This window comes from Mytilus galloprovincialis, chromosome 11, assembly GCF_965363235.1.
Source record: "Mytilus galloprovincialis chromosome 11, xbMytGall1.hap1.1, whole genome shotgun sequence".
NCBI classification, from domain to species: domain Eukaryota; kingdom Metazoa; phylum Mollusca; class Bivalvia; order Mytilida; family Mytilidae; genus Mytilus; species Mytilus galloprovincialis.
This window is the reverse complement of record NC_134848.1, coordinates 49,653,111-49,680,431: the sequence shown is the minus strand read 5'-3', so window position 1 is coordinate 49,680,431 and position 27,321 is coordinate 49,653,111. Positions and strand designations below refer to the sequence as shown.

The window sequence follows — 27,321 nt, the reverse complement described above, 5'->3', positions numbered from 1 at the left end:
GTGTAAAATCATACAAGTGTTCGGTAAACAGGAAGTAGTCGAGTAATGAATCTGAAAACGCATCACACGGTATAGCTGACTTATATAAATCCTGAAACCAAATTTCAGAAATCCTTGTATTGTAGTTCCTGAGAAAAATGTGACGAAAATTTTCAACTTGGCTATCATGTGTAAAATCATACAAGTGTTCGGTAAACAGGAAGTTATCGAGTGATGAATCTGAAAACGCATCACTTGGTATAGCTGACTTATATAAATTCTGAAACCAAATTTCAGAAATCCTTGTATTGTAGTTCCTGAGAAAAATGTGACGAAAATTTTCAACTTGGCTATCATGTGTAAAATCAGACAAGTGTTCGGTAAACAGGAAGTTGTTAAGCGATGAATCTGAAAACGCATCACACGGTGTGGCTGACATATATAAATGTTGATACCAAATTACAGAAAGGGTGGATGTGTAGTTCCTGAGAAAAATGTGACGAAAGTTTCATGGGACGGACTGACTGACGGACTGACTGACGGACTGATGGACGGACGGACTGACAGACAGAGGTAAAACAGTATACCCCCCCTTTTTTAAAGCGGGGGTATAAATAGAAGGAATTCCAGACCTGTTTACCCACCATGATGTCTCTCAGTAGAATGGTCAGTAGTTTTGCAATGTTGTCAGTAATACTCTCGCTGAGTGCCGCGAAGCGGCACGAACCATCTAAAACCATCTAGCATGCTCCCCCAAACAAATTTTGAAAAATTAGATGCAATTTCCTGCATTCTGACAGTATCTGTATTCTTATTCAGATATTTTTTGCAACAAAGATTATAACCTAAATTTGAATAATTTGAAAAAAAGTTGAGCTTAAGTTTGGAATAAGTCAATACATGCAAATCTGGTATTCACTGTATACTTATAAAGAAACAAGATATGTACATTTAAAATCTCATTCAAATTCTGTCAGACAAATAGTTAGGTCTGGAATATTTAATTTCAAAACACTACAGTACATGACCTCCTTCTACCTCCCTCCCCCACAAAAATTAAGTCCAACCCTAAAAAAAAATTCGACAGCACCCGGCCTCCTAGGATTTTAACATTTCTTTACCCCCTCCCTAAATGCCCAGGCCAATAAAGTTGGATTTCGTAAAAAAGAAAATAAGAGACATGTGGGACAGATCCATTTATAAGATATGGATCATTCACATCTCCTGCCTACACATAGAAAATAGAATAAAAACTTACCTCCTGCGATTTTAGACCGACCATGAAATACACTTGATCGCTGTCATTTTGCGCTTTAAAGAGTGGCGATTCCCAGTCAGAAAAGCGCCTTTTAGATACCGATCGCCGTAAATGGAAGCAATTATGATTTTTTTCCGGGTTGGTAGAAAATCCGTACTTTTTCATGACAAATCCGTATTGAGTAATTTTATTAAAAAATCCGTGTAAAATACGGACAATCCGTACAAGTAAACACCTCTGGAATTCATTGAAAAAGTTTTGAATTGTCAAAATCCTCGCTTGGTCATTCTAGGTTAAAGTGTTCATTGATAACTTCGATTACAATAATGGACAGAGACAACTAATTATTTGTTTGTTTTACAATTTATAAATTCTTGTTTGAATTCTATAAGGCATTCAAAACTTTATGATTGAAAGCTCATTTCCCTAATCACGATATAATAAACAGTGATACAAGTATAAGGTGTGAAAATAAATGTTCCTGTCATAAACAATATTATTGCCTACGGGCAATATCCCCGTACTTAATCCTATTGATTTTTAATCACTGGTAAACCAAACTATGACACGGTAATTAACAACTTGCAGTTATTTTCCATGAACAGTTTTAATCAATTTTAAAAAGTAAATTATAGATTTAATCAAAATACTTGTATCTTCTTTCAATAAAAAACATGTGTTATGTTACAATGTTTATCGCTAGTCAACACTATGCTAGAACTGCATAACATAACCGGAAATAAACATCCGACTCCATACACATTTCTCGGGATTATTCTTCGTTGAATTCTTAAATTCGTGGTTCGCTGTGACCCACGAAACCCACGAAAATTGGTATACCACGAATAAAAATGAATCCACAGTAATATAGGTTTCTGACACAAACAAAATCTATTGCAAAATACTTTGCAACTAGATATCATTGAGATGGGAGCCATCTCTGTGGGCCCCGCTGTCAATAACGTGGGGTAAATAAGTTGTATGGATAATCTGATATGAAGCATTATTTGAAGTTATTACATAGTCTCATGTGTGATTTTGATCTAAGATTTTAAGTTAAAACTGATAAATATTCTCATCTTACTTTCATAGTATAATAGTGATATGACTGCATGATGTGAACTCATTGTTTACTACTCTAAGGTGACTTCTGGATATATGGATTGATGTTTGAACAATATGTTTAAAGGTGCTGCCCAATTGATATTTGTCACATATTTTTAGAATTATGCCTTCAATATATTATGACCCACCAAGTATAAAGTATGAAATATTAATGGTTCTCGAGAGGTAGAGCGGACACAATTTGTTAAGAACAACGAACGGATGGACAGACCGACAGACTGATCTTAGACCTAGGATGCATACATTATGACACATTCTCTTGTGTTGGTTAATATATATGTTAAGTTGAAAATGTTTGTCAGGTATAAAGTATGAAATAATAACAGCTGTCCTCTCAAAATATAATGTGGATCAAATTTGTTAGCGATGGACAGACCAACAGACAGACAGACCTTTGACCTAGGAAGTGGTACATACATCATGACACACCCTCTGGTGTTGGTTAAAATGGATGTCAAGTATAATATTTGAAATCATAACGGTTCTCAAGATATAGAGCGGACACAATCTTCACCACAGGACACAGGGTTGTCAACTGAAACCAAAGTTTTTTTGACGTTGACCTTTGACCTAGGAAGTTGTACATACATCATGACACGCCCTCTGGTGGTGGTTAAAATGTATGACAAGTATATACTTTGAAATCATAACGATTATCTAGATATGGAGCGGACACGATCTTCACCACAGGACACAGGATTGTCAACTCGAAACCAAAGTTTTTGACCTTGACCTTTGACCTAGGAAGTTGTACATACATCATGACACACCCTCTGGTGGTTGTTAAAATGGATGTCAAGTATAAACTTTGAAATCATAATGGTTATCTAGATATGGAGCGGACACGATCTTCACCACAGGACACGGGGTTGTCAACTGAAACCAAAGTTTTTGACCTTGACCTTTGACCTAGGAAGTTGTACATACAACATGACACACCCTCTGGTGTTGGTTAATAATCATGTTAAGTATTAAGTATGAAATCATAACGGTTCTCTAGATATGGAGCGGACACGAAAGTGTTACGGACGGACGGACGGACAGACGGACGGACGGACAGACGGACGGACGGACAGACTGATCACTATAGGGCGACCCGCCGTCGGCGGGGCCCTAATTAAATATTTCTTCTTGAAACTTTTAAAGAAAAAATATATGTTGTAATTGACCAAAAACTAAATCTCAGCACTCCCTTTTTGGTATGAAACATTGTAGTATTTTTTTAGAGACATCCATACACTTAAACACAGGTTATTACCCAGAACCTACAAAAATGTTTGTTTTTGGCCTCTTTTTGCCCTAGATTCATGCATGTTTGAGGCACTTGTCCCAATACTCATTCCCAGCCTTCCCTTTGTGATATGGAAGCTTGTGCTATAATTTCAGAGAGATCCATACACTTCGACACAAGTTATTGTCCAGAAACCAAAAAAATGCTTGTTTTTGGCCCCTGATTCATTTCTAAACTGTTGGTGCCATAACCCTAAAAATCAATGCCAACTTCCTTTTGTGGTATTGAACCTTCTTGTAGAGTTTCATAGAAATCCATTCAATTTAACTAAAGTTATTGACAAGAAACTAAATGTGTCTTCAAAAGAAGATGAGGCAAACAATGATGCCGATGACAACATCATGGCATTAAACGAAACCAAAAAATGTTTGCGGTTGTATTAAAATCAATTACAATTTCTCTTGTGTTGATTGTTGTTTAACATCAGAGAGCAATTACAAGATGTGCATCCATTTTTTTTGCGCTTATTTTTAAAACACAAATTATACATTTGCAGAATAAAGACCTATCTGATGTATTTAACATAATCGGTAGTGTCTTTAGCTTAACAAGAACTGATCATCAATATATTCTACAAATCATGGTCACACAAAGTTTTGTTTTATCCTGAAACATTGCTTACATGATCTGGTTCCGATTCCACATCTGAATCCTTGCCTTGCAATTCTGTATCATCCAGCGCTGCTTCTCGGATCATGTCAATCACTTTATTGTGTTTTTTGCCCAGCAAGGCAAATAAACTGTAACAGAAATGTAATGAGAAAGGATATAACATATTGTGTGTACAAGAGTAGTCATTCATTTATTTATAAATTTTAAGGATATTATATTTTTGGTGGTCAAGTCTAAAACACTCAAAAATATCAGGATTTTTATCATCTTATACTGTATATTCATACTAGATTTTTGTTTTGTGTTTGTATACATAATCACAAATTGTCTCCCTTATTCCTATTTTTGTGGTGACATAACATCATAGCAAAGTATGTCTGACGAATTTATAAGAGACTTAAATCCTCATTTTGCCAGCCAATATTATGCCCTAAATTGACATTGTCCACACTGTCAAAAATCTTCTACCATAGTTCTAATTAAGATCTGAAGCAGAAATGTTTATGCTGATTCACAACTCTGGATGCTAGATTTTCTCACTTTGCTGAAACCCCATTGGTGGCCTTTGGCTTTTTTCTGCTCTTTGGTCTGAATGTTGTCTCTTTGACACATTCCCAGTTTCCTTTCTCAATTTTATTTCAACTTACTTAATAAGTCTCTGTGAAACATATGGATGGAGATCTGTGAACTGTGCAGACATATTGGCCAATGCTGCCAGACAATTAGTATGTAGGTACTTATCCTACAAAATATCAATAAATACATTAACATGTCTGATAAATTCACAAATATATCTGTATCTATGCATTTATGAGAAAATGTATTCATATATTGAAATATGTTTGGACTAAAAAAAAAAATTAAGACAATTGTTAAAAAAAATATGACAGGATATCTAGTAAAAAACATTTATAAAGTAATTGCAACAATTATATCAACAGGGTATACTAACACAAGTATTTTTTTTTATAGTTGACATTCTGATATATTTCTATATTAAAATTAATTTGTCAGATTTAATCTTTCTTTTAAGATTTGAATTATCTCCCCTTACACATTTCCAAAAGATTACTTTAACAAGTACAAGTATTACATAAGAATAGAAATAACAGATTTTGTTTGTGTTGAAAAAGAGTCAATTCTTGAAAATATCTATTTTTATTGATTCAGCAATACCCAAAATACTTCAGTTGTAAAATTAAATCCACAATTTATGCTAGAACAGCTTTCATTTATAGAGTACAGATATCTGCATGTGTATTAAGGTGATATGCAACACTTTCACCAAAATTAATTTGGCTAGTTTAATTTTCATAATTTACTTTGTAACTCTAACAAAAAATTTAAAATTTTAAAAAATTTGAACAACCGTTTTGTCAGAAAAATTACACTTGTTATATAGCAATTTGACAAACACCAATTTTTGATTTTGAGAAGCTTAATATCCCCTTTACAACACAACATAATTAAAACTTTTAGCTGACTTTACAGAGTTATCTCCCTGTAGTGTTAGGTACCACCTTAAATCTACTTTTGTGGGTACACTTATTTAGTGAGATACCAATTTTTGTGGATTTTTTTTTAATTACTAGCAAATTAAAAAAAATCTGGGTGTCAAAGAGAATCATACTTTCTACAGACTTGTTTGCAGACTTTGAAAAGAAGATGAAATCAACAAGGAAAACAGTGATCTACTGCCCAATGATGATACCCCCTTGATGTAGTTCTAGAGAAAGATGCAACAAAAAAAAATCATGGGGACGGATGGACAGGCAAACAGAATTCAACAATTCCTGGTATTATAAAAAAAACTCCAATACCAGGAATTGTTGAATTTATCATTAACTCACCCTCATCCTTGTTAGATTATACTGTATTGTTCTAATAACCACAACAATCAACAATCCACCAAGAGATATCTCTGTCAGATGTCTGTCTTTAAACCAAGGGATATCTCGTAATATCTTAAATGAAAACAAAAATCACAGATCGTAAACAATTAAAACACATAAATATACCACAAGCAAGTTCTTAAATTATTTTTTTTCATTTTGAAGTCTTGCAAGATTTTGGAAAAGGAGAAGTCTTCAATTTCTTGTAGCAGTGAAATTCCATTACCATTTCATTTGCAAAGTGTTTTTCATGCATATCATTAAGGAAATTGTTTTATTTATGCAATAAAAAATATTCTTATAGTGTTTTATATGATATTGTATAAAATGTATAAATTGAAAATATAAATAAAAAGGTTTAAACAATATAGTTGTTATTCATTCATTCACACCATTGGCTATTAAATTGAGGGCTATTCCAGAAAAAAAATGTATGGGGGGGTTGGAAGGCACATTATATTAATAATACATGGGTGATGGGTATCAGAGCAACTTTTCACACTATAATGCACTATAAGTCTCGATTACAATTGTCTGGGTGGCGGGTGCTGACAAAAAGTGCCTTCCAACCCCCCAATACATTTTTTTCTGGAATAGCCCTGACTGAAAAATACTGTAAATTCAGAAGTTATTGCATGCATTAATTATTGTGATTTCATCATGTTAGACTAAAATGCGATTTCAATTTTTGCGATGTTGAGAAAAAATCTCAAAATGTAAGTTTAAATAATAAGATTATGAACCTGCATCATTTTTCCCTAATAATAAAAACAATGCAATAATTTCTGAATTTACAGTCCTAAAGTTTTGGAATAAGATTTTCAATTTTGAGTGTGAAACTTTCTACAAAAAATATAATTGCTAAAACTACTACCATTTGCTTACAATTTCATGAACAGCTTTGTTGAAGACTTCATCCTCACTGAGAACCAGTAATATTATCAATGCCATGTAGATGTGATGTGAGTTTCTGTCCTGGGCATGGTATAATATCTTAAGGATCGGCATCACCTGCAAAAAGTAAAGACAAATGATGAAAAACTTACATCACTTTTAATTCATAAAATCTACATATGATAAAGTTTTCATGTAAAAGTTGGACCTTCTTAATCAGTGACTCATATTATAGTAAATCATTATTTTGCTTGAAATTCATGACAAAAACATCAACTTACTGGAGTTTGATGGTCAGTATTACATTTAATTTCTAACCACTCACTTCTTACTGACAATTTTTAGCTTGAGCAATTTGTTAAACTATTTGACTCAACTTTGTTGTTGGTTCATGTCTTTTATATTTGTTTTTGTGAATTGTGTTGTTATAAAATAAGCCAATTGAATTGTTTCACATTGTCAGGGTTATCATAGTGGACTATTTCTGCTTGTGATTTTCTCAGTGTTGAAGTCTGTAGGATTGCCTATAAGTATTAACATCCACTTCATTTAAACTATGGTGGATAGCTTCTCATTCATATCATTGGCAATCATACCACATCTTCTTGTTTTTTTTATATAAAATTACTCCCACTTACTAATTGATCAATATTTGTTCTAGACAATATGAAAGCCTTCATGGAAGCATTCTGATGTATCAATAAATACAACAACAATGTGGACTGGTCATCTCGTAACGATGAACACAAACTATTATACAGATCTGTAAAGTCAAACTTAAATGTGGCTGCTACTTGGGTTGGACTAGGGGTAGACTGATCTGTAAAAGATATCATATATTATAATGTAAAGTTTTACTTGTTGGTGGATGTATATTATTACACTGAAAAGTATGGATTTTTATTCAATTTTGTTGTTAAGAAATGTTTTAGATGATTGGTGTTGTTTGGCAAAAATAGAAAAATTTTCAGTTGAAAAATTAATAGAACCAGAGAAACTGCGAGCTACTGTTCACTACCCTGCCGCAAGTGGATAATATTAATAGTTTAAAAATATTTAAGTGTTTAATAAACAGGAAGTTCCTGAGAAAAATGTGATGAAAATTTTCAACTTGGCTATCATGTAAAAAATCATACAAGTGTTCGGTAAACAGGAAGTTGTCAAGTGATGAATCTGAAAACGCATCACACGGCATAGCTAACTTATATAAACCCTGAAACCAAATTTCAGAAACCCTTGTATTGTAGTTCCTGAGAAAAATGCGATGAAATGTATTCATGGGAGGGACGGACTGACGGAAGGATGGATGAACAGACAGAGGTAAAACAGTATACCCCCCTTTTTTAAAGCGGGGGTATAATTATCTGCATATTCTGAATTGCAATAATATTTGTCAAACATTATCAAACTCTATTTTTCAACAAATACAATTTGATAAATTCTTGTAGAAAGTTTGTTTTTATCTGTTCAATTTATTCCCCATTTCTCCACATCAAGAAGATTAAGAGCTCAACATATTTTTAAGAGACTTCAGTTTTTGTATTAATATTGTTAAAAATAAACTATCTTTATATTTCAATGTCTTTGTGTTGTTGAGTTACTTGAGTTAAGTTTCAATGACATATACCCTACCCATTTTCTATTAGCATTTTCTCTTTATTCAAGGACATTTCCTTATTATTTAGGGTCTTTGTCTATGAAATTTGTTCTATAAGTTATTCACTAGCATGCCATCATTTATGTTGTGATAAATAACCACAATCATTGCAGGATTCAGATTATAATTTTCAAAAAACTTTAGATTGAGCATCACTGAATAGAAATTTATGGTTGAAATGCAGTAAAATTGGAATCACTAATGTTTTGAACAAGGATTGCCATTTTTCCTACTGCATGTCTGTGGTTCTCTCCGGCTTCTTTCACCAATCAAAACTGACCACACTATTATAGCCAAATGTGCTGAATCTTTCAATCAACAAATCAATCTATAGCATTTTAAGGACACTCGAGGGTACAAAAATATCATCAAAAATTTAAACATGTATTTTTTTCATTACAAGTTTTATTTATAACTTGATTAGTTTTTACTCTATCATATGGTACAAAAATCAACCAAAAAAATCAATTTGTTTTGGCCCCAGATGACTTTTAAAATGTATATGTCATTGAGAAAGCTCCAAATTATTTTCCTTTGGTGCTAAAAAGGCCATTTTTTGGCATTAAAATTTAAATATTTTTTTTTAACTCATTGGTGACCTATATTTTTTATTACTTTTTTTCAAATAAGCTGTACTCAAACAAAACATTTGAAAAATTTCAGCGATTTCTGTAATTCAGTTCTTTTTTTATTTAAATATTACCTCTATTTCTTCTATTAGTTTTAACAGAAAAAGTACCTGTACCAAAATGCATGCTTCTTTCAAAGACAGATTGTGAGCTTAAATGAATGGTGACCCCATTTTTCTATTTTATTTTTTTATTAAATATATGATAAAGTTTAATAAAAGAAAAATATAGTGAAATCTTATATTTAAAAAAATATTTGATTTATAACTGTGATCCCCCTTCAGAAGCAACATTTGAGTGTGTCTCCTACCTTGAGAGTTCGTAAATGAACACAAAGCCTCTCTGTATGGGTTGTTCAAGCTGAACTCTGTTGTACAATGGTTAGAGAGCACTAACAGAAATAACAGGCTCTGATTGGCCAATAATGTCTCATGATATTCTGCCTCTGTTTTCTCAGTTTTGTTTGCCATTCCTAATGTCATCACGGACCACAAGCTGGCTGAAAATAGAATTGTAATGTACTGGCAACATTTTCGCTAAAATATTTATGTATGGTGAGACCTCAACTTGATTTAAAATCTTAATAAAATTGAGAATGGAAATGGGGAATGTGTCAAAGAGACAACAACCCGACCAAATAAAAAACAACAGCAGAGGGTCACCAACAGGTCTTCAATGTAGCGAGAAATTCCCGCACCCGGAGGCGTCCTTCAGCTGGCCCCTAAACAAATATCAACATTGAGGTTATTCCCATTATCTGTCAAAAGAAAATTCTGAAACCCTAATTGACTTGATAGTTACAATTAAAAACTTGTAGTTTTATTGGACTGCTACAAGCACTGCACTGAACGGAACACATTTCATATTAAGAGCCTACAATGCATGAATCAAGAAATATTTTCAAATGTTTCATTTCTTCTTTAATATTCCATTGCCTTGTTTTAATAAAGTTCTAGAAAGCATGTGGAGGTTGCACTTTGTAAGTACAGCTGTTTCTCTTTTTCTCTTTTGGGGAGATCTTGAATATTCATAGAAAATTAATTTTGTTTACATACTGGTTCCCAGTTATGCTCTTTGTGTTCCATCTCACAGAGACATAACTTGGGAATGTTACCAGTAAATAAACATGTGCATATTGTTTACATTGAAATCTGTGGTAACCTTTCATTCGAGGTAGGGGTAGTTAAGAAAATTAGTGTTAGTTTAAATTCTGAGAAGTTCGGGGCATATAAATATGCCGCACAGCCCTATATTTTGACCTTTGAAAAATAATGTGGTGCATATGAACTTTCAATTCTAGGATAAGATTTTTTTTCAAAACTTCATAGTAAAAGTGGTACAGTTTTAGCCGTAAAAGGAGTTCCTATGGTAAATTGCATTGTCAATATTTACAGAAATGCAACCTGGAGTCATAGATGTTGCAATTTAATGTGAAATATTATTGGGACGTGAATTTCAAATTTGCTATAGGTATATATTAGTTTGCTAAATTTGTGTTATCAAACCTCCATTAGGAATTTCGAATGAGTAGGTAATGCTTAATTTGTGTTACTGTTGTTTCAGAAATTATTCAGAAGTTTTTATTTATGGGTATAATGATACTTGGTGAATTATCCAAGAACTTGCATTTTTATAACTGAAACAAAGAAATTTAACTCACAGTTTTGTCCATTCTTAATAAATCACAATCATAAATGCATGCAATAATTTCTAAATTTACAGTATTAAATATTTATGGTAAATTAATTTTCGATTTTTTGGTAATAATAAATTTGCATAATTGAACCTTCTCCATAAATGAATTTCAGATTATTAGGTAATGCTAAAAATGTGTTATTAAACCTTAATCATAATAAATTAAATTGATACACTCCATTCATTACACTCATATTTTGAAGATATCACATGGTATTAGCAAAAACATTGAACACAATTTATTTTCTTTATCATACTAAATTATTTGGGTTTAATATAACACTTTATGAATTTAACTTGCTTTGTTTTACATAAGAGGGGAGATAACTCTTACCTGCCACAGAAGCAACCATACTGTTAGCATCAGATGTATGTTTATATAATTCTGGAGGACATTTCTGCTGTGCTGTATAATTCCTTAACAATGCTTTTACCAATAAACAGGCATGGATAGAACTAGAAAGATACAAAAGTTTCTTACGTAACCTAAGTTTTAACAACTTATTTTCATAAAATCAACTATTTTAACATTACCAAGTATTGATGGAGTCCCCAGAATAATTAAATTCCAAAAATGTAATGAATATTGACATGGTTGAAGTTTGAGAAATTAAATTTCACAGTTAAAAAAGAATCAAACTCACCATTCAATACTTTGAAATTTGACATATTCTATTATTGCAAGTATTTTTTTGTATATCCCCTAGTTTCTATTAGGTCATTGACATTTATTATAAATTTAGTTACTATTTTTTATAAATCTAAAATAGTTTGACCTTGTTAGGTATTAAAGGGGCACTAGCTGTCAAATTCATGATCACTGATTTGACTCAAATTCTCATATTTGATTTATAATAATATAAAACATTTATCCAAACTATCAAAAGTCTTAAATAAACAGTTTACAGAGCATGGGGTAGATAATATATAGGATCATTTGATGTGTATTTTAGTCCAGACGCCATCTAATTAACTATCAATTTGACCTCAGATGACCATATAAGCGATGTAAACATAAATAAAGATATTAATAGATTAAACCAACACGTGCAATTGGATTTTTATAGGTCTGTTTGATTTTATTTTATAGATTAAAAATAGATGTTTCTCATTGTTTTTAACCGTATAAGAATGAGTTTATGTGCATAGAATTAGTAGTCAAATGAATTACCGTAGTTTCACTTTCATTGTTGACATTTTTTTTCTTTAAATAACCAGTACACGTACAATGCATGCGTTGTCAATCTCTAGCTAGGGGTTAAATTGAAGTTCACATGAATACGGATTTAAAGAGGTCGACTCATTCACTTGCAAGTGAATAACTAATTATTAATGTTTCTTAGCATTATTTGACAAAATTGAACCTTTTTGGCTGCAAAAAGCGAATTGTTATTTCACTATTTCACTTTCATTATTAATTGAACAGAAAAAAATCAAACTTTAGATTTTTTATATATTTCGTAGCTAGTGCCCCTTTAAATTCAAGATCACTTCACTGTCATATTGATCAATAGGTTTAATTCATTAAGTTTTGGAATACTATAAGTAATCTCACACAATAGAAATTAAATTTTACAATTCAAATGAGCATAAAAATATTCAATATAAGATCATACTTTAGGTAACAAATTATGTGGATCTATCATGACTGTATTTAAAATGACAAAACTTGTATTTCAAATCTGCACATTACATTAATAAAATAATCATTATCTTATCTTATCTTCCCCTCAAAACTACTGTGAATGCATTTATTTCATTAGTATCAATCTTTCATAGATTGAGGAAAACGTGCCCTTTTGTAGATATTTGTTTTCATGGTTTAGCCTAAATTGTCATTCATTCCTCATGTTGGTATAGGCAATTTGGTTGACATTAATTAATGGTCCTCTTTTATATACTCCAGCGACAAACTGTCCTTTTCAAAGCAGTGGGCGTAACAATCTTTTAACTGTTGTTTATACAAATTAGATAAAACCATAAATCTGTCATTGCCCCTGATAAATCCATGTGATACAGAAACTGGTATGTTAATAATTATCGCAGGCACTGAAATCTGAGTCTATGTGATGAAAGTAAATGAAAATAAAAGAAATTTGTGTAGTTTGCTCTTAGTGTTTATAATTTGTTCATATGTAAATATAAAATATCTACATTGTTGTGCATCACTTTAGACTTTTATATTCTGTATAACATGTATATATTGACTTTGAATGAAAAACACAGATAAATGAATTAGTTTATGCAATAATTCAATGACTTTCCGAAAACGTGAGGATGTCAAGACCTTTTGTGCTTTCTGAATATATAATAGAATTTGTGCATTTTAAAAAATAAGGAAATTGTTTATTTTCAAGTATCAATCACACAAATCATCATACATATAAAATCAAAATAGAGAGGATTCAACTTTTTCATTTGATTAATGCATACAGTTTATATCTCCACTGTCTCCTATGTATTTAGTTTAAAATAGTTTTTGAAGTTTTAAAAAGTGAAAACTTCTTCAAAACACTTCACTATACACAAGTAGCTATTTTTTAACTTTTAATTTAAATTAATTTATGATAGAAATCATAAAAAAAACAATAAAACCTGTATATAAATACACTGGACTTGTTATTTTGCTTGAATATTAAAACCATATGTATCTCATCAGGTTGATGACTTTTAAGCGTGCACACAAATTCCAAATGCAGCTGATGGAGATCACATTACATGATATGAACTTTCACTGAGAATTCTGTGGTCAATCAAATTTAATGGTTTGTTATGCTCAACCTGAGTTGTTCAGATATAGTTTGTCGCTAAAGTATATACACGAAATCCAGGAAAATTGGTATCCATCGAATAATAATGAGTCCACAGAAACATTAATTTTCGTGGGGTTAATTTTGTGCTTTTATCTCTATATAATTTTGTTTCGTGGAGATTTAATTGTGAGGTTTCAAATAAATGCAAGTGTTATTATATGTAGGTTAAATTTTCATTGGGGTTTTTGTATTCTTTCCACGAAATAAACGAAATTAAATCCGCCATGAAAATTTCTACTTTTAGAGAATATAAACCTACCATCTTCCCTCCATTATATACTTGTATGTTATAAATTTACTGGCAGATTGTGGTTGGAACATCTGTATAGACAATAATACCAGTAGTGTGTTCAGAGCTTCTAAGTGTAGGGCATATGTAAAATTCCTGTAAAAGAAACCATTGATTATTGTAGTAGTCAAATCTAAATAACTGTCTTGCCTCTGAAAGAAGTCTAGTTATTTCATTGCATGAGGGCGCCACCATATAAAGCTGTATTATGCTACTTAATTATTTTAGTGAAAAGTGATATCTGTTTCTGCTGTGAAAACATTTTGAACTTTGACATTTTTTTACACCTTAAACAGTGTATGACAAAATTTTTTTTTGGGCCAGTGAAAAAATTACTTCACAGGCCCAAAATGCAAATTGGTAGCCAAATTATTTCACTCAAATTTTTTTCCATGTTGAGCAATACAAAATGACAAAACAAAGCAATTCAAATTGATGTTCTTTATTCTTGACAATCAAACCTTGCGGACACATAACCCTAAAAAAAACAATGCCCAGTCTTCATTGTCACTGAATTCATGAATCATCACTGTCCAGTGCCTAATATAGGATTTTGGAGAAGTGACCTCTTATTCCATGAGAGTAGCGAAAAGTGAAGTTCCATTACCGTTTCGGTTGTGTAGTGATTTCGTACCTATCACTGAAAAAGTTTTGCTGTTGCGTTTAAAATCTCTGAATTTGAATTAATACGTTGCAGGGCCAAAATACTTTTCTGCAAAATTGATCTAAAATTAGTACAGGGAATCTCGGTGATATTCTATTCGGTTGGTCATTTCAAAAGTTTGTATTTCAGTCCAAAGTGTCCGTGCAAAACAAAATCAAAAGACATTTTATGAATGTAATATTTTCTGATCACTTGTTTCTGTCCATGCAGGTTTACTATCCACACTCATATGCAAAATATTTTGACAGCTTCTCAGTTGTAACCATGCTTGGAGATCTTTTCAGAATTCCCTTGCCCTTGTTTGGTTTAGTGGGTCAGACAAGATTTTACTGTCAATGACTGTCGCTATCTTATATAAAACACACTTTGTTTAGCGACCACCATTGCCAGTTAAACCTTATTTGACCGTCATCCGCCATGTTAATATTTTAATGCACTTGTACGTTTTAACGATGTGACCAGAGGATTTCCGAAAAATTAGTGTTCCGAGGTTGGGGTGTTTTAATTTATAGGAGTAATTACGATTTTGAGAATAATAATGCACACGTGCAATGATTTATTTTTGGGTCAGTAACTATCCATCTTTTGACAATTTCTAATCGCCCAGCCAAATGCGACCAGGCGACAGGCTGTGTCCTACGCTGTTAAAGGAAACCAGTAGAGTAAAAGTTTGGAACATTTCAACAATAAACATTTATAAATTTCATATCTGTATGTATGCATGAAGGCGTCATCCATGGCTGATTGGCCTAAATTCTAGTAGTTCATTTATAGCTAGCTATCACTAAGGATTTGAGTTTGGACACCCCTCTCATCTTGTTTTAAAAAATAATCAATGATTGTGATTATATTGCAATGGCGGATCTAGAAATTTTCATAAGTGGGGGCCCACTGACTGCGCTAAGAGGGGGCCCGCTCCAGTCACGCTTCAGTGATTCCCTATATAAGCAACCAATTTTTTTCCCAAAAAGGGGGCCCCCCTCTAAATCTGCCTCTGTATTGGTAAAATAATTGTGATTTTGCAATTTCTGGGACACCCCATGAGGTCTCTTAACTGGGTGCTGAAGCAGAGTTCAACACAAACTTTCAATGTTTTCCCTACTATTTTGTTAATGATGAAGACATGCCCAAAAATGAAGACTTACACTACAGGAACATCTACCAATAATTCCACTAATGAATTCATCAGTTCTTCTGTCAGTGGTCCAACTTCATCTGCTTCCACATATCCTTTAAAAATAATTGTATAAAACAATTAATACTGCAAATCAAACTAATTAGATCTAGCGATATTTTGTCAGTTTTAAACAATAAAGGTCAGATTTCGATAAGGGCTTTTCCAGAAAAAAATGTATGGGGGGGGGGTTGGAAGGCACATTATATTAATAATACATGGGTGATGGGTATCAGAGCAACTTTTCACACTATAATGCACTATTATTCTCAATTACAATTGTCTGGGTGGCAGGTGCTGACAAAAACTGCCTTCCAACCCCTCCATACATTTTTTTCTGGAATAGCCCTAACATCAAATTTTGGCAATATGGATTGAGGACATATTTTGATTTTGCTGCTATGATATTAATTGCAAATTTTTCATAATGTGAAATAAATGTTACACAGGCATCAGAGACAAACACAATTATGATTTATTTGTGAGTGCAAATCAGAGCATATTAATAAATTACAAAATAAAATTACAATTTAAAGCTGAACATTGCAACATTCTGGTACTCAAGTAAAAAAGATAATTGATGCATTTCAAAATCTGATTTGTTGACCCGTAAATAATTAAGGAGGCCCAGTTACCTCCCTTAGTTATTTAGATTTTTTTATGGCAATATTGTTCTATGGTAATATTTTTTATGACAATATTTTCTTCTTATCTTCAATTCATCTAAATCTGATTTCTTTGCTTTAATGGTGTTTTTTTATTGTCTGTCTATACAATATAAAACTACAATTTCATGGACAATAAAAATAGCATGTCATTTGAATAAACAGCATCCTTCAAAAACAAATCTTACCATCCATGTTGGGTGGTCTGGCTTCAAACTGTTGAATGATGAGTTCTTCACTCAAATGTTCCACAAAATATTTACAAAGACTTCTGATAATAAACAGTGCATTATAAGTCTGCCAGGTAAATATGTTACTGAAAGATGAAAAGATTTATATACATTTTCATGTGTCTTTGAATTGAATGGAGTTCTTTTATTTCTATAAACATGTTATTGTAGCTATCAAGATTTTAATGTTTACAACCACCTCCACATTATTTAAAGAGGAGGAAATTTAAAACAGGTCCCAGTTTAAAAAAATGTTTATGACTGTTGTTGGTTGTATGTCAGTCAGAGCTCAGACATAAATAAGTTTGAATGCAGTGAATCTGCTTTTGACTCTTAGAGGTCTAAATTTGTAAGTTTTAGGATTTGTCTCCCTTTACTGCAAGACAAAACACAACTTAAATAAGTCAAATATTGTTAAGCAAGAAATAATTGACCGGAATCATAAAGTTGCAAATATCGACTCCTACAAGTCGATAAGTTACCAAAATTGGTTAACTTCAAGACCCACGCATATTTATAAAAAGGTCATTCATCTAAATCAAATAATGACAACATTGAGAGACAATGCTTTGTCTTCTAAAGAAAAATATGAATGAGAGTCTAAAAAATCAGAGATAATGTTAATTAACCTTATAATGCAACCACCTGGAACCACAATTAATGAGGTAAAACATCTGTGTTTAGTAAGGATGTTCAATTTGATAATTAAATATAGATAGCTTAAGTCCTTGTGAACTCTCAGACAGGTTTTTGCTGTTATAGGCGGTGTACTTTAGCCACCAAGTAAATTAAGTTTTTTCATCAACATAAATAAACCTAAACAAGTCTGTCATTTTCTGACTTAGAGAAGTCTAAAATTGAAAACACATTTTTATAATAAATACATGTTTTGACTTCTTTAAGTCAAAAACAAAAATCGACTTGTTTATGTGTTGCATACTGGAAACCAACTATTTTGTGTGACAGATTATTTCCATGAATTTCACAAGCAGTGATAAATCTATTTTGAATAACTACATCATAAAAGTAAGAAAATCAAGAATATAACTTATTACAACTTCTGCTGGAAAGGTATAAATGTGGACTTAAGTATTAGAAAAAAACAGATTTGATGTACAGTATTTAGGGATTTCTGTGTTGTGCTTTGTAATTTCATTAATGTTTAACCCACATTATATACTAGCATGATTTATTGATTGTATATGTTTTTACGTCACTTTTGGGCTATTTCATGGCAGTCACTTTTAATGGGTTGAGGTCAATTAAGATTGGAGTCAAGTGCACCCACATGAGCGGGGTTTGAACTAACAACCTCAGTGTTGACTAGCTAGTGATAACAGCAGCATAACTACTTAGATCACATGACCACTAAGGCCCCTTACATGCCTAAACATAATTGCTTACTCTTCACATTGTGCTGAAGCTTTCAGTTCAGTAGCTCTGACTAGAAAGTTCCGTACAAGTGATCCAAAGTTTCCCGATTTTGCATTGTTGATGGCTAGGTTCTTACAGACTGAAACAGTTGATTCTTCTAAAAGCTTGGCATCAGAGCTGAAATATAAATAAATATTGTAAGTACTAACTTTACTTCACAAAATACAATTTCACAAATTTATGTCTATTGTACTCTTTTCAGTATTAGACTGGTAATTTTTTGTGCCCTTCATAGCTTACTGTTCGGTGTGAGCCAAGAGTTGTCTCATAGGCACTCATACCACATCTTCTAATATAAATTAAACCAAGAAACATACTGAGGAGTAAACAAGAATGGAGTCCTGCTAAGCATACCCTCACTCATAATTCAAAGTACAGGTATCAGAAAATCAACGAGAAGGTGGCTGGCAAATCACACATTAAATATCACCATTGTCCGACTGCTTTTTAAAACCAGGTGCTCCGCAGGGCGCAGCTTTATACGACCGCAGAGGTCGAACCCTGAACAGTTGGGGCAAGTATGGACAAAACATTCAAGCGTGATACAGCTCTGAATTTGGATTGTGATCAAATTTTTGACATTATATGGGTTTTTTACACAAAACAAATGTCAAGATTTTACAAATCAATTAAAGATTTCTTCTCCAATTTATTTAAATCTAAAATTAAATAGTTGACACAGCATAGGTTTCTGACACAGAATGAATGCGGTCTAATGAACTTAAAAATTTTTTTTTGCCTTTGAGCAATTCACTATGCTGTTCAGTGTTCCAGCTAGGTTTTCAAAAGGGCAGGGTGCCAATCCTGAAAAAGGGCATTTAACGCGCGATATGATAATATGAAAAGGGCATATTTTAATAAAAGATGTTAACTAATCAAACATTTGTGTTTATTCGTTGAATCACAGGTTATACAAGAACAACATCTTTAGCCCATATAGAACTCTATCTTTCTACTTTTAAGGCTGAAAAACTTGTCAAGCAGCTTGTCATACAAGTTTTTTTATCATTGCTTGGCACAGTTGAACTTTATATGCAGTATGTTTTGAAAGGAGATCTGTTTCATACTGTTTCTATGGTCTACCACATTTTACCAGTTTCACCTTTCTAACCCTGCTGTGCTTGATGGCAATACAGCACAAAACAGCTGTGCTCAGTAAATTCACAATTTTAGGATATAAAGCAACAGTGAAAAATAGTATCAAAAATAAAGAATACAGAAAAAGATGACCAAGGCACCCTACCAACACTGCTACTAAGACCCTCTTTAACTTTTCCCATAACTCAAAATAAATACCTAAACATATATATTCTTAAGCAAGAAGTATGGAGACACATTTTAGAATATGTAAATGGGTTACTCAATGCTAGGAAAAAAATCAGATTGAGTTATCTTTCTTTATTCGGGTGTGCTCCTTCTTTGGAGGATTATAAACAGTACGTAAATATGATGTAAATATGATCACAATATGGCGGCCGATTTTGTTATTTTCGTATCAAAAATGAAGGCAGTCAATGACAAATACGTCTGAATTTTCTGTTTATTTTACAGAAAACAAGTAAAACAATGTCTTCAACGAGTTTATAATGGTTTTCCAACTTTCTGTCATTACGTTTCTTCCATGAAACTACGGTAAATATCGCAAATTGTGCCCAAGTTGTTGTATGCACATTTCTTCAAAGATAATTGCCGACTGACCGATTCTATTTGAACGAATTAATGTTAATGATCATTAATGACCCATCCGATATACGGATTACCTATAACAACAGATTATGACACCAGTTGTAACCATTGATTAGCTTGGGGTGGTAAACAAAGTCATAATCTTTTCCCCAGGTAAAATTTAGTAATTAGCGTATCATATCAATACGCAAATTAATATGCAATCGATCTTCAAAAAAGGCAGGGCGCCCTGGAAACTGTAAAAACTGTGTTAAAATTTCATACATTTCTATTCACATTTACTAAAGTTAGAGTGCGAAAACTAAAAGTATTCGGACGACGACGACAACAACGACGCCAACATCATATCAATATACGACCAAAATTTTTTCAATTTTTACGGTCGTATAAAAACTCATTTTGAGATTTGAATTAACAGGCAATACCTAGCCATATTTGGCACAACTTTTTGGAATTTTGAATCCTCAATGCTCTTCAACTTTATACTTGTTTGGTTTTCTAACTATTTTGTTCTGAGTGTCACTGATGAGTCTTATGTAGACAAAATGCACGTCTAGCGTATCAAATTATAAGCCTGGTACCTTTGATAACTATCTGCACATATCAGATCCTCAATATTTTTTATTCAACAAAAAGACATTTTCCAGTATTTTTATCAAATTTTGAGCTATACTTCATTACAGTGGATTTTGCTGCCTACAATGGGAACCACCAAGTCATAGATGTCCATTTAAATTTAATAAAACAAACGAAAACTTATTTTTTCCCAGTCATACCATGTTCCCCTGTCTAAAACAATGTAAAATAACAGAAATGATGTGTTCACCTGAAAAGGGGGACATAGGTAACGCTAATGGTCGTGATGAAAGCTGGACCCACTTTAATTAATTTAATTGTATAATACCTGTTTATTGGGATCAGGAATGAATATGATAACAGCTGATTCCAGAATGGATCAATAGTAGACAGAGATTCAGTACCAGCTAGTTTCATCAAATATTCATTGTTAGTCAGTTCACTGATACTACTACTATTGGCTCCCATTATCTGTAAATAAAACAAAAATTAGGCTTGTTTTCTATCGCCAATACCAAATTTAAGAAATACACAACCATACCTCATTACAGAAAGGTAAAACTGGTTAAGGCATATTGACATCAGACTCTGGCTTCTCTTGAACTGAATTTTAATGTACATATTGTTATGCGTTTACTTTTCTACATTGGCTAGAGGCATAAGGGGAGGGTTGAGATCTCATAAACATGTTTAACATCGCCGCAATTTTGGGCATGTCCCAAGTCAGGAGCCTCTAGCCTTTGTTAGTCTTGTATGATTTTTAATTCTAGTTTCTTGTGTATAGTTCAGAGATTAGTATGACGTCCATTATCACTGTACTAGTATACATTGTACATATTTTCAAGGGGCCAGCTGAAGGACGCCTACAGGTGTGGGAATTTCACGCTATCATTCAAAGGCTATTTGATCTAGGTTAGGGTAGGGCAAGACACAGGCACTTGTCTCAGAAAAAAAATTCCCAGATATACCTTAATATAACACAAGGTACTTAACTTTCATTTTCTAAAAATATCAGGCGGTGACAAAGTTCCGTTGTATGCTGCTTTCTAGGCTGTCAACACAACTAAAACTTGTTATAGCGTAAATCTAAATTGATTTGTCTTTACAATGGTGTATAACATGCCTACATTTGTTGTCGGAATCATCCGTAGCAATCCTACCCAAGTATGTCAATCATAATAATTTTGCCAACCGCTGATGATTTGGCAATAACCGCGTCATGTCTTTTATATATCTCAGTTGCCGATTGGTCAATTTTATGGGAAAGTCTAAATGATTCTCGGAGTTATCTGATCTTGTTTCGTTGTCATACGTAAAGTCAAGAGAGAGTCTGAATGACATTGACGTCATGGGAAAATTTGAATCTAAAAAAGGAAACTCGTAACTTATTAGACATACCGCAAATAAGACGTGTTAGGGTTTTTTATGGTATCTTATACAATTTTACTAACTTGGTGATACAGTACGCCCAGAGAGTTTGTAATTGCGAACTCTAATCACCGATTTCCGAGTGTAGCGGTGTGACACCACGAATCACGGATTATACTCCCAATTTCCTACAAAGATTCTCTACCAACACCGCGTGGCTGTTAATTGGTTTATTGCCCATCGGATGTACTGAAAATTAATGACACGTGACAACATAATTGGATTAGCCAGATTTATTACCTTTGTACATTTAATCGATCTTGATTGCACCTGTGTGCTTTAAAATACGTTATTTAAATGTCCTTTCTTTGTCAGATAAAAGTGTGACATTTTCATTTAAAATAAGATAATTATTCTAGTATGTATATGCACATGTCATTGTCATATGAAATAAAAGGTACAAACGTATAAAAATATGAATAAAACACTTATTTTGTATTTTCATTATAGTCCGATGAGGTCATAAATTTTTGTTTTTTCAACAAAGACGATTTTACCACAATTAGAACCTTTTATGACCTAACTCAGTGAGCAATTTCCGGTTCATTAATTGTTCAATATTATAGAATTAATATCAACTGGCTTAAAACAAAATGCCGTTTTTTACGATAATTTGTTCAATCTAAACCCAAGAGTTAATTTATCGGATCAACAAGTGAACTCTGTTACTAACAATTTATTATGAAATGTAAAATATTATGTTTCACTATCTCGGTAGATTACCGACTTGAAATATTTGAATTTAAAAAAGAAACTGTAAAGTGACAAATCGTTTTGTATGCAATGTGGCAGCCCTATATTCATAAATACTAAGAGACATTCCCAGCCCAGACACAACACAATAATCACAACCTTATTTAATTATATGAAGAAAAAAATCATGTGTTGTGTATCTGTTATGACCTGTTATTGATCTTTTATTATTTAAAATAAAATTGGATTGGCGCAATCCGTATTTTAATGCTCGTTAAAAGTCCTCTGCGAAATAAAAATAAAAAAAAAGAAATATTTCAACAATTAATACTGTAGAATATTAAAATGAAATTATATCGTGCTCTACAAGAAAGAAGTATGTAAAAAAAAATATGTGGATCGGATTTTTACGATCGACACATTTTCACAGAGGATCTCTACCAACGCCCATCAGTAACTGAACGATATGCATCCTGTTTTCATCTACCATTAATGTATAGTGTTGACTATGGACGTATAAATAATGTTCAGGTTTATGTCCTTTGTTGACTGAGAAACGTAAAAATAAATGGCTGGTGTCCGTTTATTCAGAAAAGGATTATATTTGAGATTCTGGTTAATCAATTGTAAAAGGACCTTCTAGAGCCTCAATCTTAACGCACACAAATGTCAATCATTACAAAGCAAGTTTAAACCTTGAATGAATTTTCCCACGGTTATCCAGGAAGGTCACATGAGTTTACTGTTACGTGATACTATTTCCCGCCAAATAAAAATCTCGTGGACAAAATTGATGTCACTATTTTTAGCATTCAATATTGTGAGCGAAGTCAAGTTCAAGCACGCACTGTTGATCACTGAGAAGCGTATCGTCTTCCCACAGTAATTAATTGCTTTAAAAAATATTCAAAGATCACTGTTCTAAATACAACACACAAGTTTACATTCATTGTGCGTAAATAAAATATTATGCAACGACGAGTTGATGCAGCTAATAGAAGTATTCCTGTTGTAGCTGAAATGTATTATTCATCCTAAAGTAATGCTAACAAATTGTGAAGAGAAAATGCCGTACATAGACTTATTAAGCATAACGAATGGTGAAAAGTATTTTCTTTTTTACTTGCATATACAAGTTTTAAGACACGTATTTTTTTTTAAACTCACTGATCACATTTTATATTCAGCGTTAGTTTCTGTTTATTTTCACGCAAGTATGTCTCTTTTCGTAAGTTATATAAATAACCGATAAAAAACCGAGGTCACAATCAAGTATAGTTTTTTTTTTATATAAAACTTTAATGCAATTGAAAGAATTAACAACAACCTTTTGCATTTAAAACTTTTATTTGTTTCAAGCAATTATGTAATTGTAAAATGGATATGGCGTGTAGACTTATTAGCATAACCAGTCAGGGGACTTACTGAAATAAGTGATTTTTAAACCACTTATTTGAGTAGCAAATTCAAAGTTTTGTCACAAATTGGGATTTTGTAGTTTTTTTTCAAAATTTTAAACACATAGGTTTAAATAATATCTTTTAATTAGTAAAATTGAAAAAAATGAACTTTTTGCTTCTTTTAAGTAGCAAGGTTTGTGCCTTTGATGCTATCATTTAGCTGAAAATTCTATTTTAGTTGAAAAAAATGCTATAATAATGGCTTTACATTATGAACTGATACTTTCTTAACAGATTTTTCCCGGCAGTTGGAGTATTTTTCCTATAAAGTTCAAGGTTTCATCTGTCATAAAATTCTACTGTTCGCGATAAAAATTTCACTGTTCGGGGGTGTTGAAATTAGTGGGGGTTATTAAAATAATGATACTTCAATAAGTGATTTTTGGGAAGGAAATTGAGGTATGATACTTAAACAAGTGATTTTAATGTCATTATCCTAGATTCAGTACAAGGTCATCACCTGAAATGACCTGGTCATCCTAGACAACACAGATGTTGGTTCTAATAAGTTTAGAAACATAATTAGTCCCTGGATCATTTGTATTCTATATTTAAAGCTACAGTAAGATTAAATCACTTCTTCTAGTGATTAATTTGTACTACTTTGTACTTAAATAGGTGATTATTAAAGAAAGACAACTCTTACTTCCAACTTTTATGGAAAATTGGAAATAATGTTACTTAAACCAGTGATTTAGAAAATCACTCATTTAAGTAAGTCCCCTGACTGATAACAGAAAGTGAATAATATTTTCTTTTTTACTTGTATAAAAAACTTTGAGACGTGTAATTTTTCTTTAAACTGCCCTCATTTATTTAGCGTTAGTCTCCGTTTGTTGTTACACAATTATACCTCTTTTGGTAAATTAAATATTTATTTACTGATAAAAAAACGGAAATCAAAATAAATTGTAGTTGTTTTTTAAAACTTGATTTAAATGTTCAGTGTAATTGAAAGAATTAACAACAATGCTTTGCTTTTTATTTTAATCTTTCATTTGTTTCAAGCAATCAGATTTTACCTGATAATCAATAGACAGGAAATACAATTGTTTAATTACATTAGAAATCTCGCATTCCTCGACTGTCGCTTGCCGGCATAGATCAAAACAATTAATTACCTGGTGTGACACCGCGTCACACCCAGACTGGGAGAGATGTCGCTAATACAATAAACAAAAGGTAGCGGATTTACGCGGAAGTCGGAGAGAATACTCCCAAATTTCTCCAAGAATTTAGGGAGTGATGTCGGAGTTTCCTGGTGTCACACCAGGAAAAGACTTGGTGTTTGGAGTTTGGGATAGCTTTCGCGAAAATTGTACTGTAAGTTCTATTCAGACAAAGAATAACAGTTTTTCTGAAACAGTTTGTATAATTAATAATTTACTGCGAGCCGTTTATTGCCAAAGTTTCAGCGGTTAGAAAAATTATTATGATTGACATACATATGTACTTGGGAAGGATTGATACGGAAGATTTCAATAACAATTGTAGGCGTGTTATACACCATTGTAAAGATAAATCAATTTAGATTTACGATATTACAAGTTTTAGAGGGGTTGACTGCCTAGAAAGCGGCATATAACAGAATTTCGTCACCGCCTGACATTTTTCGAAAATGCGAGTTAAGTATCTTGTGTTATATTATTATTTATTAAAAGGTCTATAGGATAAATTTTTCTGAGACAAGTGCCTGTGGGGCAAGACCTGAAATGTATAATCATAATGTAATCAGATATTTGCATTGCCCCTACCCAAACACATTTGCCACTTCAAGCCTGCTTATTGTTTGTCGAAAGATGTTTGAATGGTTATCACAGTCTGCACCAATAACTTTTTTAACAACTAGTCCAACATTTTTCTTATTGGGGCAAACAAAGTTTTGCGAAAACTAACTAGTCTGAATGAAATTTTACCAGTATGGACTAGTGGCTAACCGTGCAGACTGTTATCAATTAAACTGAAGTGCCACTATTATAGCACTGAACTCAGTCTAAAGAAAAGTCACTTGAAAATTATTCTGAAGACATTATTTTTTTTATTTCATGTCCTCACTGTGTAAAACCTTAGTGTATAGAATAGGGAAATAACGGTTTTAACCTTTCTTGGTGTCACTCTTTGTGGTTACATTCTATTTAGCATTAATGTATGATGATATCTTTAAAGCAGACAAAATTCATAGAAAAATTGACATTTCCATGTTCCACGTTGCACGCATGCTCGACTCTTTATTTCCGTATCCGGTTTCTATATTATTTCGTACCTGTACATTTCTCGACCCAAATAACCCGTATACAACCTACAATTTTACGAAAAGCCTAATCAATACATATAGATTCTACAACTGCATCGGGTGTGGTACGATATTTATCCACTCGAGACAGTTAAATTTTCAAATTTAAAACGCGAGGCTTGCCAAGCGTTTTAAATATTTAAAATTTAACTGTCGAGAGTGGATAAATATCGTATTACACGAGATTTGGTGATGTGATCTGTTTCTCTAATGATTTTCAAACATTACGCAGGCAAACTTTTTCCTTCTTTGCAACTGATCTGCAAAAAGATGTGTTCTTTCTGTGAGACGTCATCAGGCATAGGGAAAGACGTACCTTGAGAGGCTCTCGAGAAATTCACAGATTTTTCACAGACAGATATTTTATCTATCTTAGTGTATAGCACCCATCACTTAATTCATTCACCAAGTTATAGTCCTTCCTTTTCCACAGTTAATTTAATCCCATTTGTACATTATTCCATTTTATTTGAATTTTTCTGCCACTTCCCAGTAGCCGTGCTCCCGCCATTGGCCGCCATTGCGATTTTGTGTGTGTGTGTGTTTTTGTTTTTGTTTGGGACATTTGACAATTCAATTGTGTCTTATTGTATTAAACTAATGTGTATATATAATAAACTATTAAATTTCCATATAAATTAATTACTTAAATTTTCCGCATATTTTTTCATAAATTTGTTCATGTCGTTGAGTAAAATTATCAAATTTGGCAACAAGAGCCTAGAACCACCTCAGGGTCGGAGAACACACACACCCGTTATTTTAGCAGATATTAAACAAAGGTACCAAACTTCAGAGCCAGTTTGTTCACTCACAACAAAGCAACATAACTTGGTGGTGTCAAAGAGGCAGGACCATCAGAGACATATAATACAAGAGAACTC

General features: G+C 32.5%; 1 protein-coding gene across 2 annotated transcripts in view; it reads right to left on the bottom strand.

Moving 5' to 3' along the window:
* The window catches only part of LOC143052318 (dymeclin-like), a 35,549-nt gene extending 9,186 nt beyond the window's left edge, over positions 1–26,363 (bottom strand). The window contains exons 1-13 of one of the 2 annotated variants that reach the window (XM_076225326.1): positions 26,236–26,363; positions 20,892–21,034; positions 18,272–18,418; positions 16,826–16,953; positions 15,944–16,028; positions 14,105–14,230; positions 11,367–11,488; positions 9,648–9,836; positions 7,690–7,871; positions 7,043–7,168; positions 6,116–6,229; positions 4,913–5,007; positions 4,276–4,393 (exon numbers count right to left, since the gene is read on the bottom strand). In XM_076225326.1, coding sequence (XP_076081441.1) covers positions 4,276–4,393; positions 4,913–5,007; positions 6,116–6,229; positions 7,043–7,168; positions 7,690–7,871; positions 9,648–9,836; positions 11,367–11,488; positions 14,105–14,230; positions 15,944–16,028; positions 16,826–16,953; positions 18,272–18,418; positions 20,892–21,031 — 1,572 coding nt within the window. In that variant the 5' untranslated portion in view covers positions 21,032–21,034; positions 26,236–26,363. The remainder of the gene's footprint in view (positions 1–4,275; positions 4,394–4,912; positions 5,008–6,115; positions 6,230–7,042; positions 7,169–7,689; positions 7,872–9,647; positions 9,837–11,366; positions 11,489–14,104; positions 14,231–15,943; positions 16,029–16,825; positions 16,954–18,271; positions 18,419–20,891; positions 21,035–26,235) is intronic. The other variant, XM_076225325.1, reaches the window with a different exon arrangement.
* Between the last annotated feature and the right edge of the window lie 958 nt (positions 26,364–27,321).